General features: G+C 44.2%; 1 protein-coding gene across 1 annotated transcript in view; it reads right to left on the bottom strand.

Annotated features, from left to right (window-relative positions):
• Positions 1–13,522, bottom strand: part of cop1 (COP1 E3 ubiquitin ligase) — a gene marked incomplete at its 5' end in the record, with an annotated part of 14,136 nt that extends 614 nt beyond the window's left edge. Inside the window, 19 exons of the mRNA XM_079228806.1 lie at positions 657–701; positions 915–1,075; positions 1,169–1,293; positions 2,681–2,798; positions 4,694–4,810; positions 4,911–4,992; positions 5,951–6,059; positions 6,567–6,710; positions 6,847–6,982; positions 8,033–8,147; positions 8,326–8,389; positions 8,761–8,840; positions 8,961–9,020; positions 9,106–9,174; positions 11,752–11,871; positions 11,950–12,014; positions 12,250–12,347; positions 12,978–13,037; positions 13,197–13,522. Of these exons, the coding sequence (XP_079084932.1) occupies positions 657–701; positions 915–1,075; positions 1,169–1,293; positions 2,681–2,798; positions 4,694–4,810; positions 4,911–4,992; positions 5,951–6,059; positions 6,567–6,710; positions 6,847–6,982; positions 8,033–8,147; positions 8,326–8,389; positions 8,761–8,840; positions 8,961–9,020; positions 9,106–9,174; positions 11,752–11,871; positions 11,950–12,014; positions 12,250–12,347; positions 12,978–13,037; positions 13,197–13,522 (2,094 nt within the window). The remainder of the gene's footprint in view (positions 1–656; positions 702–914; positions 1,076–1,168; positions 1,294–2,680; positions 2,799–4,693; positions 4,811–4,910; positions 4,993–5,950; positions 6,060–6,566; positions 6,711–6,846; positions 6,983–8,032; positions 8,148–8,325; positions 8,390–8,760; positions 8,841–8,960; positions 9,021–9,105; positions 9,175–11,751; positions 11,872–11,949; positions 12,015–12,249; positions 12,348–12,977; positions 13,038–13,196) is intronic.
• Between the last annotated feature and the right edge of the window lie 2,234 nt (positions 13,523–15,756).

Raw genomic sequence — 15,756 nt, 5'->3', positions numbered from 1 at the left:
TTCTTGTGCCCCCTGGTGGTCGCCTCGACCCTCCCTACGCGTTCCCACCTGCCCAACCCCTGCTCCCTCGTAAGGCAAAATTGTTTGAGACTTTGGAGGCGGAGATGTAATAGTGGTTGATGTCTTCACTCTTCTGATTAGTCACTTTAAAAAAAAACAACCATGACCTTTGATTTGTAGGTCAGGTTTGATCGCTGGCAGTTGCCGAGAGAACCACCATTTTTTTTACGGGGGACTTTGTGTTGAAGCAAGTACTCCTTACACAAAGCCAACATATTTCTATATTCCATTTGGAATATCGTTTGAAAGTATTGATTTTGTTTCCTGTAAGCGCTCCCTAAACATTTGACTTTCCCGTCACTGAAGTCGTAAAAGTAAATTAGGTTAGCGTATGTCCAAAATGCCACACACACACACACACACACACACACACACACACACACACACACACACACACACACACACAGTATTCTAGTGTCTATCCATTTTGACAACTAGCAAAGGCAATATATTTGAAATGAGATGTGCCTCTAAAACATGATTACAAAACTGCAAAGAAGGTTGTATTAGATCTGCAAAAATCGGTTGATTAGTCGATAGTTATAGTCGGCCTGTAGTTATTAGTGCTTTTCATGAGCGACTTCCAAAACACAAACCTTAATCGTTCCTTGACTGTTTGCAGCAATCAGGACATTTGACTCCTGAAAAACAAAGCATAATTTATCAAACATAGAATGGATACTTCATCACGTACAGGACAATATTCATTAACAACATGAAGTATATAATCTATCTTTTTCATAGCTGTAACATTTATCAGTGTACTCTTCCTTACAGCATAGCATATGTACACACATACACACACACACTATGTATTTGTCAAATGAACATGTGCGGTGATGAGGGGAGCTCACTCCATCGGGCAGGGCTCTCCAGCAGACGGCGCTGACAAACTCGTTGGTGTCGTCTTCCTTCTTGTCTTTGTCCAGGACACTCTTCACCGTGTCGAACTTGAATGTCAACAGCGTCTTCGACAGCCCTTTGTAGTACAGGTACAGGGAGTTGTTTTCACTGCCTGCACACGCACACAGGAAAAAAAAGCTGATGTTTTTGCGCCACAAGTTCATTTGCAACATGTTTGTCTTTTGTTTTTTTTATCAATGCTTACCACAGGCAACATAGTCTCCATTGGAAGCCAGGCCCACAAAGTTCTTCTCATTGATGTGACCCTTGAAGGAGCGTAGGCAGTGAGGTTTGTTGACGTTCCACAACTTCAGCTGGCTGTCGGTGGATCTGTTCAAGAAAGGGTGGGAAATACACAAGACGAGTCAGGAGACGTCTGGCTTTTATTTCCCGCTAATCCGAGGGCGAAGATTAGCAATTGTCAGTTTATAAATCTGAGCATCTTTTTGTGTGTGAAATGAGTAAAGAAAATGGGTCATCATGGGTCATTTTTTGGTCAACACTGCCACATCAAGCAGTTGGTAAAAGGACTAGATTAGAAGTCGGGACGGGTGTCGTGAAGATTTTAAAATCAATGCCAGTACTCATAGCAATTCTGCTTGTTGGTTTGGTTCCTTAAAAAGACCCTCTTGCCGGTTCTTTTTGATTATTTTGTGAGAAAGAAAGACAATTAAGAAAGATATTGCGCCATTATTCTTGTATGCAAGCCCAAAAAAAGTATTTATTGAGCAGCAACACAAGAAGTTTCAAAATCTTTCACAGCTAAATAATTCTCGAGGGGATTAGCTTTCATTTGATTATTGAACCCTGTATGGCGTCGCTAATGTTACCTGCAGTGGATGGGGATGGACAGCTGCTCCACGAACAGTTAAAAGAATCAGCATTGTTGCACATTGATGTTCTGCTTGTTGGCCAAATGTTTTGACAGATTGCTGCCGTTTCCTCTCTTACTTGAGAGGATTTTATTAGTTCTCAGCGTCTACTGAAGTAAAATGTAGCCACACGTTGGATCTTTTTCTCTCTGACGTGACGCAAGTTTCACGCTCTGTGTGTGTCTCTCTCAAAGTAAAGCACAGAGACTCACGCCGTAACTTGTTAAGGACCGATAGCAGAACTATTAACAACGGACCTTAAAGAGGTTAAAAGACATGATTTTATGTCTTGTGCTTTGGTCTTTATAAAAAAAAGAAAAAGAAAAAAAAAGCATCACACGGCTAGCTGGATGTACCCTCGAGAGCAACAGCTTAAAAAAAACATTTTTTGACCTAAAATCATAAAGAGGCGTTTCTATTGTAGCCGATATAATTTTACCGCAAAGACACAACAAAAAACTAAACAAGCATGCTAAAGTCTCTTGTTCCGTTGTGTGCCCAAGCGAGTAGGTCCTCGTTTCGTTCCTTTTGTCTGTAAAATGACAGCACATCTTCTCCTGCTATACTGATGTACTGGCCCCAAAGTCTTTTCTGCTGCAGCTCATTAAAAATAAGACGGGAGTGGGGTGGAGGGTGGTGGTTCAGTTCAGCTCTCCTGCTGTTGTCGGGTGTAACTTGTTCAGGCCCGATAGCAGAACCGTTTACGGACCTTATCGATACTCCGGGTTTTACTTATTTATAAATGAATAAGTAAGCATACAATATATAGTCTCTATAGATTGAGGGAAAACATTTTTCCATGAAACCTTAGCACTGCTACGTTAAATAAGGGTAAACTGACTCACGCAGAAACTATTTCCTCTCCGTTGACAAACTTGGCGTAGGACACCGCCTTCCTGTGGCCTTTGAATACCATGATGGGCTGCTTGGTGTTGCGTAGATCATAGTAGTGGACACAGTGGTCTGAGAGCAGGAAGAGAAAAACAAAAAAAGTTATGCATTCATTCAGTGTCAATCCTATCGAGTCATCGCCAGGCAGCCATGATGGACTGACGATTGAATGACTTACAACGGAGGTGGCGCGTGCCGGTGCCCATCTCTGCACCAGTGACGAGCTTGCTAGCTAGCGTGCTAGCCAAAGCTAGCATAATCAATAATATGTAGCTATGTGCCAACAAACTATGGAACACTTGTGCCACTGATGGGCATAGCCCCCCCCAGCACCATCATATTAATGTTCTTTATCACTTTGTGTTGTGTCCATTTCCCTTTTCTGTTGAGAAGATAACTGAGACTTCTGCTAGCTTTGAGCCACTTCTTATAGATTAGGTCACAGAACATACTTAACTAACGAGTAGTAACTACTAAATTAACGAGTAGTAACTACCTGAATTCATCATGAATGGCAGCATTGTTTTTATTATGTACCAACACTTTACAAATGATCTTATTAATCATCTATAAGTCCTGAATACTTCATTTACAAATGGGGAATCCATCATTTATAAAGTATGAAACCCAAGCTTATTAAATCAAGAATGAAACATTTATAATTGTAGTATGAAAATACTAATACATCACTATAACACGGTTCACCTTTCGCGGCCTCGCGGATTATTTTTAATGTAATTTTGCATGCTTTTTTTTTTACAGTGTACCGTATGAATGCGCATTGTGTTCGGCATCCTGAACACATGTCTGTTCATAAGAATCTTCTCGCCCAGAAGAAAAAACAGCGCCAACAACTACCCATAACTATGTTCTGCATTAAAATTAAATTTGTTAAAAATGTTTGGGCTTGAAAACAGGTTTTGATCTTTGGTTTCATTCACTAATATTGTACTTATTTTTTTAAATCTGCGAAAGTTTGAACTTTGAGAGTGTTTAAATGGGAAATGTGAGAAAATGTTAATGCCCGTTTGAGAAAAGTGTATAAAAGTGTGTGGTTAGGGGTTTTACGGCCTTAAAACATGTATAATAATTGTAAAAAATAAAGCTGATTACTTCACGGATTTCGTCTATTGCAGGTTATTCTTATAATGTATCCCCCACGATAAACGAGGGACCACTGTATTTGCCTAGTTTTTTTTTTTTTTAAGACATTATTGTCTTTACTTTGAGATACTAAGTCATTATTCGGAGAAAGGGTTTGGTTATTTTGAGATGTATTAATATTATGAGAGTGTTTGTCCATTTAGATACTAAGTCATTAGTTTCTTCTTATTTTACTGGTGGAAGTGGGCTTCCACATGCATCACATCCTGTACTGTAACCAGCTTATCCACTATGTATGCTGAGTGTCTTCTTACTAAATCCATAAGTGTAGAGACAGTATGGGAACTACAAATCAGATCAATAAAACTAGTTGTAACTCCTCCCCCGCACTCTTGTCAAGTTTGATGGTCACTTTTTCTATTTTGTTGCCAGAGCAAACGTTTCGGTCCGGCTGCTCTTTGTAGATGGTGATGTTTGAGATGGGAGTGGTGTTTCCGTCAGTCCTCTCACAGCTCACAAATGACTTTGTTCACGTTCTCTGGTTCTTCTTTCTCGCTTTGTTTAAACCACAGAATCGCCCAATAGATGCACTTGCATAACAAGAGCAGACATCTTCCCCGCTGGAGTTAGGGCTACACTGAATAGTTAGGAGCATCGAACCTGAAACAAAGATTTGAATGTACCAAACAAAATAATTCGACTCAGCCCTCGTAAATTCATAACAGGTGTTGCATGAGTGAATATTGTTCTGTTATTGTGGACATAGGAGGATAAACTAGTCATGTCGCCCGAGCTTGTATTGCATCTCGGATTATGTCCTCCATCAACTACACAGAACAAAGATAAGAGAAATCGGACCTCACCTGCACAGCCAAAGGCAAGATGATACCTGGAGGTCGGGCTGAACTTCACACAGCAGACATTGGCCTTGGCCTCGATGCTGGCCACCGAGTTATCGAGGTTGGTTGACCATAGCTTCACTGGAACACAGTAAACAGAACAGTGAACATTTCTCCATGAGCTGCAAAGAGGATTCATGACTGAACCCTGTGGGACACAGTGTCACTGGTCCTCAGTTACCTTTCGCATCATCAGAACCGGAGGCTAACAGCTTGGGGTCCATTAGGTTGAAGTCGACACTCCAACAACGTTTTTCATGTTCCTTAACAGAAAGCAGAAGGAACCTTTATAAAAAATAAATGTTTTTAAAAAGGTGCACTGTTTCCCCTTTATTCATTCAACAAAGTGACACGGTTGGGAAGTTCATGCATGTTCATGTATTGCTGATCCCAACTGCCTGGGGTCCGTTTGTGAGGAAGCTTAATAACCAGTTACAGATTGAGGTACTCAAACCCAGAGTGCTAAGTCTACCAAACGATGACATAGGGGAGATTGTGTTGAGTGCTGAGCTGAAATCAACAAAGAACATTCGACTGGAGGAGTCATTATTTTCAGCTGTGGCTCATGGGGAGAGTGGTCGTCCTGCAACCACAAGGTAGACGGTTCAATCCCCGGTCTCCCCATAGTTCGCATGTCGAAGTGTCCTTGAGCAAGACTCTGAAGCCCCAGTTGCTCCCCAGACGCTTTACAGCAGCCCACTGCTCTTTAATTACTAAGGATGGGTAAAATGCAGAGAATAATTTCCCCACTGTGGGATTAATAAAAGATTATGAATAAATACAAATATGAGTGAGGGCCGAGTGGAAACGGCATTCTCTGTGGATCTGCTGCCTCTGGATGCAAACTGGCGACGGTCTGAGGCGTGTGCCGCGGGGCGATAGTCGTTAAGACGACGATGGCCGTGTAGAAGCAGGTGGGAACTCTCTCTCCGACATGTTGAAAATGTCAGTGATGACATCAGTTAGCTGGTGTGGCACACGCTCTCGGTACTTGACCAGGGATGTCATCAGGCCCGGCAGCTTTAATCCCATTTCCCACTCTCATCAGGCTTCATCCTCACGTCCGCTGCGGATACTGACCACGGCTGCTGCTCTGGAGGCGGGCTGACGTGACAGCTGGTGCTTTGTTGAAGTTACTGCCCTCACGCTTTCAATTCTCCAAACTGGTTGGTTGGTTCCTGAAATGTTATGAGCACTGCCCGGGCCTACTGAGTATCATACCTGGTAGACTTTGGACCTCTGGCCAGTGAACCCATCCCACAGGATGACAGTACCCTCGTAGTCACTGCTGGCTAGAAGGTTCTTGTGGTAGCTGCTCCAGCTGATACAGCTACAACAAACAAGGGTCGGGATCACTTCAAGGCTCAACGTCACAATTAGTTACGTTCTTAAATAAATGCTCTGTTTTCTTTTAAACCCAGGCCTCGGTTTCTACAATGACTTTGACGAAGTATGTTTTTTCAAATTGGATGTGTGGGTTTTGATCTATCGAAGCTTGCAACTAGGGCTGTGCGGGATGGCCAAAAATTCACATCACGGTATTTTGTAAGATCCTGGCGGTTTCACGATATATAACGGTATTTCATTTCAGAGTAAACACATTCATTCATTGACTCCGAAAAGGACCGCCGACCAACTGAACAGCTGTTCATCGCTTGTTGTTCACCGCTTGCTGGCCAACTGGCTCCCAACTGGTGAGCGGTGAACAGCTGCTTGGGTGACGTGTCTTCCGTTCTGTCTCTTCAGCGGATTTTGATCACATGATCGTTATCGAATGTGTGTAAAAACAGTTTCTCACAAAAGGTCACAAGAGCCACTGCATCTGGAGGATGCTCACCTGATTTTGGAATTGCAGGTCATTTCATTGACAGGGTAGTGAATGTCCACCGCATCCTGGATCACTGTGCCGTACTCAAACACCTTGATCTTCTTGGTCACGCCGGCGATGGCGAAGTAGTCACAGTCGCGGTCAAACTCGATACTGGAGCACAGGCGAGAAAGCAGTCATTGATAGTGAGACGGCTGGTGAAGGTTATACCGAGAGAAAACGTATCAAAACCATACAGTGAGCCTTCAAGTGTACGAGACTACAATAAAACAAGTCTTCCATTTTGTACCTGGACACGATACTGGAGCCGTTGTAAAGGTCGCTGGCATACGACAAAGTGGCGAGCGGCCGCACAGAGTTGTAGCGGGTGAACTTAGACAGGCACTCCATGAAATCATCCAACTGGTTCAGATTCCTGCCTTCATCTGGACACAATAAACACACACTCTGTCAAAACACTGTCCACTGGGAACAATGGGGACATCGACTGCATGCTGCGTGTGATGGGAATAAGGTAGAGATCCCCGACCAGCCTTTTTGATGGCGATTACAATCGTTGATGTGTTGCATCGGCCGTTAGATTTTTTTAGCAGCTTGTGAAATTATTTCAACTGAACTTGGCATGAACCGTGAAGAATTCTGCATGTTATCCTGTTTCTTTGTTAGTCGTCTCTAGTGGTTATTTCATTAAAAACACACAATTTAAACTAATTAGGGAAATGAAAATAATAGCATTGTTAGTTTTAATTATGGATTAGAAGCTGCTTCGCGCTAGTGCTAGGAGGTTAAACAAACCATAATTCCCTCTCTTATATCTATTTCAAATTGCTGTGAAAACACCTCCTTCAAACAGCTGTATTCAATCAAGTTTCAAAAACAACATTTAAAACACATCATGGAAGCATTATAATGTCTGTTTACCCAATACTCATCATACCCTAACTCAAAGCAACCGCCAGCAAAGTTAGCTGTTAGTTAGTCGCAGTGCTAGCCAGCGGCATGTTTGGTGCATGCCTGGCATCAGTGTTTAACTCCTGGGTGTGTAAAATAGGGAGACGAGTGTGCTGGGGGCGCTGTAACCATACCTAATGCCGAAGCAGCCTTGTGTCAATTTTGACAGTAAATTATCATATAATAATATCATAACCAAAAACAAGCAGCATGTGTCATTCTTCCTTTGCTGAGAGCCAAAGTGTTTCAACATAACAACCCACTCTGTGACAGCAAGCAGTGGAGTTTGTGGCAAATGTGGTCTTCATTTAAAAAGTAGTAACTTCAGCAATAACATTGGGGTGAGGCAGATACAAACAGCCATCCGTCAACCCTCTGAAGTACACACACAGTTCTGAGAATCGAGCCGTATTGGTGTGCTTCCTTCATGCAAATGTAGTCAACAGAAACACATCTGCCCACAGATGTCCTCTGGGAGAGAGCGATGCTGCCGCCGCCCCCGCGCCTCTCGCAGGATTATTCACCTGTGATGCGTGACATTTTGTTGGAGAAGTAGCACTGCTCCAGATCCTCAAAGTGAGCCGTCAGCCTCTTCCTCCTCGACGCCAGCGTGCTGTTGTACCAGGTCTGTCTTTTGCCCTGAAAACAAAGTGTGCGGTCAAGTCGGTGTTGAACTCAGACCGACATTTACTCGACAGGACCTCTTCCTGGAAGCAAAACCATGCTCTGCATCCATATTATGCACATTTGCTAATGTCAAATAGGCAAACCCAAAAAGATAATAAAAATAAGAGACGTAAACGTTTCTCGTTCTTACCTGGGTTGTTCCACCAAATCCTGGAGGCTGGCTGTAGTCTGGTGGCTCCATAATACTGCTGCAGCTACTCAACGGGCAAACACACATGCAGACAATAAGTCAGAGGACAGGAGCCACAACACTCTCACTACAAGCATTTGCTTTGCTATTAACAAAATGGTTCCTTCGGGTTCTACACAGGTGTGGTCTAATTCTGATCCGATAGATCTAGTCCTACTCTCCCCAGATCTGGTCCTACTCTACCCAGATCTGGTTATATTCTACCTAGATCTGATCCCCTTATAAAAGATATAGCAGTTATCATAGAGCAACAGGCAAAACGTTCTGAATCAGTACGGCCTGTATGTGTTTCTCTCAGAGAATCTGAATGTGGCTGGTTGGGAGGACGATGGACTTGTAGGTATAACTTGTAAAAAGCATGGAGGTCAGCTGTACCTGGGTGCTGGTGAGGGGGCCTCAACATTAGGCACCGTACACTCAGCCTCCATCATCGGACAGTACAGCCCGCTCATCTCCTAGAACGCGGCACAGAAATAAGGTTTTTAACGTGTTACACTCCAGTTGTTCTCATGAAATGAGATCACAGGATTTCATAATCCTCCTCTACCTTTCCATTTAGAGTTCGGCCGCTTTACCTCAACACGCTTAATGTCCTCTTCAAGAAAGCTGAGCTCTTTCTGCAGTTGCTCCAGTTGCTGTTGACAGAGCCAGAAACACACCGATAAACATGTCTTGCCACCCAGCGGTACAGTAATAATACCATTATTAAAGACGCAGTACCTCTCGCTTGTTTCTCCTGGCTTCTTTCAGGAACTCCATGAGGATCTGTCTCTGAGCCGCTTGGGATTCCTAGCAGAGACACACAAGACAAGTTCACTTCTACCAGAGTACCATTTCCTTCAAGTCACAACTCCAGTTGAGAATCACTGGTTTAGAGTACGGGTGAGCTTTACAAGTTAACAAAAATAAAAATAAACACTTTGCCTTATAAAGCGTGAATTTGATGCAGCTACCAACGGCAATCTCTACATGGTAGATCTCAAATTCAAAACAATCGTCTCGCAAAAGAAATAAAAGCAGCCGCGGTCGCTAAGTTAGCACATCCAACCGAGTCACTTGTTGGTGAATACCATGCATCAGTTGGCCTGGAAGGTCAAATAGCTAAAACATCATAAATACATGGAAGTTTTTTGCATTTTTTCCTCCATGGGTAATATTAATGTTTGGGCATTGCTGCGTCGTGTTATTAAGCGGCAGAGAACTTTTCTGAGTTGTGTCGCCCCAATCAAGTTTAAAAATGGCAACCAGCAGGCATTTGGTTCAAAAGTGTTGCATATCGCCTTGCAGATTATTATGCATAGTAAAATTAAAACATCGGTTTCAAGATCGGAGAAAATGTATCAAAGTTATTTACAACTTTTAATGTGTGTAAGAACAGAGAGCTGTGCAGAGTCCTTACCAAATTTAGAACCAAACCTTCGCCCCTTGCCTGACAGCACAACATTTAAATTGGGACCAATATCAAACTAAATTGAGCATTCGAGTGTCCTCTCCAGTGTTCACCTCCACAGTCAACAGAGACAGAACCATACACAGTGGGGACACGGACACAGACACACCCTCCAGCAATAGCACAAAGGCTAACCTGAATGCTAACTTGCCTCTTCACAGACGCCTCAGAAAGCTAAAGTTCTGGACCAATCTGGTTCAGATCCTGCAAAAAGCTCCAAGCGGCCATGTTATTTGCCCGCGGCACACTTGGTATGAAGTAGCGCAACGATTAATTTATATGGTGTCAACTGTTAAATAAATCGCCCACTACTTCGATAATCGATTAATCATTTAAGTTTTGTTTCTCCTCGATGACAGGGGATGACTGAATATCTTTTAGTCCCGGACAAAACAAGACATTTGATGGGAAGCAAGGCCATAAATAATGTGAAATTTTTCCTCCATTGCGAGGCTGCACAATTCCCCCCCCCAAACATATTTTAAACCGCCTGCTGTCACTTTAAAAAGGAGAGTGCTGATGTGACAGGACATAAGTCAACAGGATATGTTGTGTCTCCTACTTTTCCTGTAACTTTCACACAGATTTAAGACAAAGAGAGAAAAAAAAAAAAAGAAAATAAAGAAGGGGGATGTTCCAGGCGATGCTGACGTGCACTGGGTTTTCCAAGAGTAATCCAGGGAACACACGCAAGGACCACGTCACGTACTGATGATTTTGGATGACTCGGCAACTCTCGACTCTTCAAACACAGCCTGAAGCATCTCCTCGCAGACGGTCAACGTGGTACAACAAGTGGGGAACGTGCCAGTCCCCCATGCCATCCTGTCTCCAACGCAACAACATACACAGGCAGAGCGCTCCCTCCATCAACGCTGATGGTTTGGGTGACAGAAACAGAGCTCCTCTGTTTGTTTCTAAGGAACTACTACACCAGCTTTTCTGACAAGCTATAAAAAGCAGGAAACAGTTAAGATGCAACATCGATCTTCATGGAATTATATTATTCAATATGCTCTTGTTTATAATTGTCAAGATAGAGACTGAACCCGACTCCAGGGTTTCTGCAAAATTCATCGCATTCAAAACCTGGCATCACCACATAGACTCTGACCGAACACCTGTTCTCTCTACATGCGTTCCCATTCACTGGTTTGTCGTGTGCATTTTTAAAAAAGGTGCAAGGAAAGATCCGAGTGGAAGTGCCAATACGAACGTGTAATACCGGCAAGACCAGATCCACGCTAGGCTGAGGGGGAAAAGGTTGGCGCGCCGATAAAATCAAGATGCGACAAAGTGCAATGGAAACGGATTTGGCGAATAAATGACGATGCACGCGGAGCATATGGGATTTTACCTCGCAGATACGCAAGTTGCTGGTCTACGGCTGCCTCCATCGGTTAGTTTGTTTGTGTCGTTGGGTGACTATTTTGGGTGGGCCTTTCTTTTCGATGGCAAAAATAAGTTTTGCCGTTGCACCCGTCCACAGCACCTCACACACCTCATGCAACCCTAACTTCAAAACTTCTACTTCTGATTTGAATGACTTTCAGGCTCTTTCCCTCACAAGATGAAGTCATTTTAAATCATCTATTGAGCTTCAATGACTAAATGAAATGTTTGATGAATAAATTAATAAATATCCTCTGATTTCAAGTGTTTCCATCTTTAATCCTTGATGTTTCTGAGTATATGTAATTCGCCAGGCTAAACACGCGCGTGTCCCGCCCTCTTTGTTTACGTCTCCATGCTTCCACTGGTTACCCCGGGTTCCACGGCACATTGAAATGAATTGTAGGTAATTCCCCTGCGCAAAGCCTGCATCCAACGCTGACTTACGGAAAATGTTCATACAGCCCTAAACCCTCGTGGACTCAAAGTCCGGGAGTCCGGAGATTGAGACCAGATTTACTCACCGCCTCCAGCTGCTTCTTCTTCTGGACCAGGAGCTCCAGCATCAGATTGACATTAGCCAGGTCCAAGTTCTCCTGGTCGGGACTCAACACGTCTTGGAACACCTGCCACCTCGACCCGTTCTGCGGAGTTAGAGAAACCGATCATTTACAAGCAACATACTTTTAAAAAAAATTACCAAAAAACTGTGTTGTACTCACAGGATGATCCAATTTTAGCCTCTTCTCTTCCGACCTTTGCTTCTGTTTAAGGATCAGTTCATTTACTGGGGCGGGGGAGTTGGAAACACTTCGTAAGTACATGACAAAAACATGACGTTGACAGTACAGCACATTGGGTGAGTTGGTTTAGTTGTGCTAAAAACTAACAGTCAGGAATCGATCCACAACGTGTATTTGATCAACGTGCAATTGCGTGTGTGCGTGTTCTATGACGGAAAAAAAGGGACTCGAGCGACACCCTTTAGCGAGCCTTCAACGCTCTTGACTCAAAAGACCTACCGAGGAAGTTCGGGTAGAGCTGATCCACATTATCGACGATGTAGTTGCACTTGGGACATCTGTTGCTGTCCTCCAGACTCTGACGGATGCATTTGAAACTGCAGAAGGGAGAGACAGCTGAGTACTGCGGGAACGACTGAGGGGGCACACTGAAGAGAGCCCTCAAAGAACAGAGCTGCCGCAGGACGGTCGTGCCCAAGTTAAGCCAAGCCTAAATTGGATTTTCCCGTTCCCGTGACGCTTTTGGGTAAACGTTTAATCCTTTTGTTGCACAGTTTTTTGTTTAAATTCCCGTTTACCGATGGTAGTTACCCCGCCTACACAAACAGTCCGTTGAAATATTCAGAAAATTAATAATTTAAGGGCAAAAACAGTGGCTTTTCTCAACAATGCAAAAACTGGTTTTGATATGGGGATTGTTTTGTGGGAAACAATAAATAAAAAGTGTTTTTATTTTTTATGTATAGAATATTTTCTTGAGGTGAACTGGTGACAGGTGGAGGAAGGGGAAGTTGTCTTTCTCCGTCCCCATCTGGAAGCACTACTACACAGGCACGGGTTGTCTCTGGCAAACAGCATCACTTGCTGTTCCTTCCGATCAGCTTCACATCGCTCTCTTGTTGTTCGGCTCCCACGAACAGTGACGTCGATCTCAAAAGAAGTTCGAATCCCCTTTTGCCGTGAAACCAGCGTCCCACCCACCGCCTCCCTACAGCCGGAACACTTACCAAAAACTGTGGCCGCACTTCGTCATGTGTGCCTCTTCTATCATCTCGAAGCAAATGGGACTGGAAAAGTAAACACACACACACACACACACACACACACACACACACACACACACACACACAGTTTTGCTTTCAAACTTTTAAAACACTTTCGGTATCATGCAGCTACAGTCAACTACAGAAAATAAACTTTATAAAGCGGTCCGGAGATGAACTCACCAGACGAAATCGTTGCTTTTATCTTCGTATGAATTCAAGAGGCCGTTGTAGAGGGGTGCTTGGTGGAGGGACTTCTTCCTGCTCCCCGAGGACGCAGTGGGTCTGCTCAGAGACGCGAAGCCGCCCCGGGACGACGGCACTGCCGCCAACGTCGGCACCGACAAGCTCCCCTCGCCGGCTCCCGCCAAGGTCCGGGAGGGCACGACGTTTCCAGAGTTGTTCCCATTACTGGTGACGGCGTTGCCCCCGCCGCCACCGTTTGCGTTCCCGGTGCCTCCTGCGCCGCCGCTAACGTTACTCGTGCTGGGCACTGCACTGCCTGACATCGTGCGAGGCCGACTAAAAACTCCCCGAAATCCGCTGCGTTCTTGCTGTTCAAAGCATCCGGACACCACTGCTATTTGGCTATTTCAGCAGGTAGGCTAGCTAGCTGGCTGGCTCGTTCTTGCGTGCTAGCATCCTGGGGAGAAAGCAAGAGTCACCAAACATCCAGCGCATTCAAACTTGTCGGTCGGTGTCCGCCTCGCTTTCGTCACGAATGGGGAATCAGGGAAACCATGAAGTGCGGCGGACGAAAGACGCGGACATTGAACGCTGCCAATAAAACAACCTTACAACTGCGTTGTCCAGAAGATTAGCAGCCGGCTAGCTACTGTTAGCTACGGAGAATCTCTTCGAGTTTCCTCGATTACCCAGGTGCCCAGTGCGCTCCCTGTTTCCCGCTACCGCCCCCTAGCGAGAAGGAGTGCGACTGCGCGGATGGGGAAATGCTCATAATGCGTTTTAAGAAATCACGCAGTTTTAGACTCGAACCATGTTCAGTTTCTTTTTTATTAATTTCCTCTCACTGCACTGAAACTCAGTTCAAACTCGGTTCAAACTGCATTCAGTTGATGAATGATCCAAATGGTGCATTACATAAACACAAATTCGGGCTTATATCCACTCTGTTGCATGTTGTGCTGTTGTAGAGAGCAAGCTTCAACTTTATTTTGAAATCCATTAACGCCATACTTCAGAGGGATAATTTAGAAATATTACAGTATTATCATAAAATAACACTACAACAGGCTACAAAAGAAAAACCCTTTTTAAAGATTTTAATCAAATCCTTTTAAAGCTTGAACATTTGTGTAAGTAAGTAACTAAGTATTATAACGATTCCAGTCAACCACAGAAACCCAGTGTCTCCTCATGTTGGTCATTATTTTTATTTTTTTTACAGATGGCATTGCCTTCACATAAAAACACGCAGGTAGGTCACATCTCTCCCCCAAAGTGCAGCTGGGGAGCCAAGAAAAGCGTGCGTCCATTCATCCAGCGTCCACCTGCAGCTCCGCAAACAAAACCCGAGGAGCGCTAACGTATTCACGCTCACAGTCCACCTCAGCCCGCTACTTGCTTTTCCGCTTTCTCCCTCCACGTGGACAAACAAGGGATCTTCCACGGATGGCACGCGCAAATATAGATTTTCCCGTGTTTTTGTTTGCGGAAGGAAACTGCGCATGCGTCATTACGGAGCTCAGCGAGGACCACCGTGTACAGTGAGATGTCTTCAGCAGGTCAATCATGCACATACACAAATAAAAAGAAAAACTATTAGGATAATATGCATGCAATATTTAGTCTAATTAGATACATTACAATACATAATAATACTAATTATATACATTATAATTAATTTCGTTTAGTTTAAAAAACAAACAGAGCTCTCCATATATTTAATAATAAGACCTCTGGGTTTTAGAGAGATGATGGATAAGTAAGATACTAAATAAATTAAAGGAACACAAACATCAGTTTGAGATCAAATAGTTTATTTTGTGTATCCCAAAATCGCAAATTACAGATTTGCCTTTACAGCCTGTACACCTACGACATCCCTGTCCCGGGACATCACATCAGATCAGGAAAAACCCTCTAAAGGGGCCACATGTGACCCCGGGTGAGGCCTTCTGAGTCACACACCTGCTGTACTACACACACACTGTGTTGCACTCGTCCCCCTCAGGAAGCTTCCGCCACCCCGTGTTGGGTTTTTCACGCAGCGGTGGTGAAAAGCTTTTTCTTCTTTCCTCCCCTCCTCACTTGTCCCCTGCACATCAGCCTGGATCAGCCCCCCCCCCAACAGTGTTTTGCATGGGGTTGCATGTGCGAAGAAAAGGGTGAGAGACACAGAGGAAATAATGAGGGTTGTGTGGAGAAACGAGTGAGTTGAAAAAGTGAAAGAGAGGGACAGAGGACAGAGGACGGGGCCTCAGGGTCAACGGGGTCAAGACCGACAAACTCAGATGAAGGATAATCTGTGGAGGTCCCTTACAGTGGTGGTGGTGGTGGTGGTGGTGGGGGTCGGGGGGGCTCAGTGGAGCTCGCTCATTCAGATTCTCTCTCACTCACACACACACAATCGGTCTCTTCCTCTTCTCCTTCATCCTCCCCTTCCCTCCCTCCCTCTTTTTTTAAGTTGCTTTCTCTAAAACCCACCCCTCCTATTTCTCTTGTTTCTTTTTTCTTTCTTTCTTTTTTTCTAACACAGTTGCAGCTGGATTTCAAAGGGCAC

Source organism: Taurulus bubalis (assembly GCF_910589615.1).
Source record: "Taurulus bubalis genome assembly, chromosome: 1".
Classification (NCBI taxonomy): domain Eukaryota; kingdom Metazoa; phylum Chordata; class Actinopteri; order Perciformes; family Cottidae; genus Taurulus; species Taurulus bubalis.
This window is presented reverse-complemented; position numbering and strand designations above follow the sequence as displayed.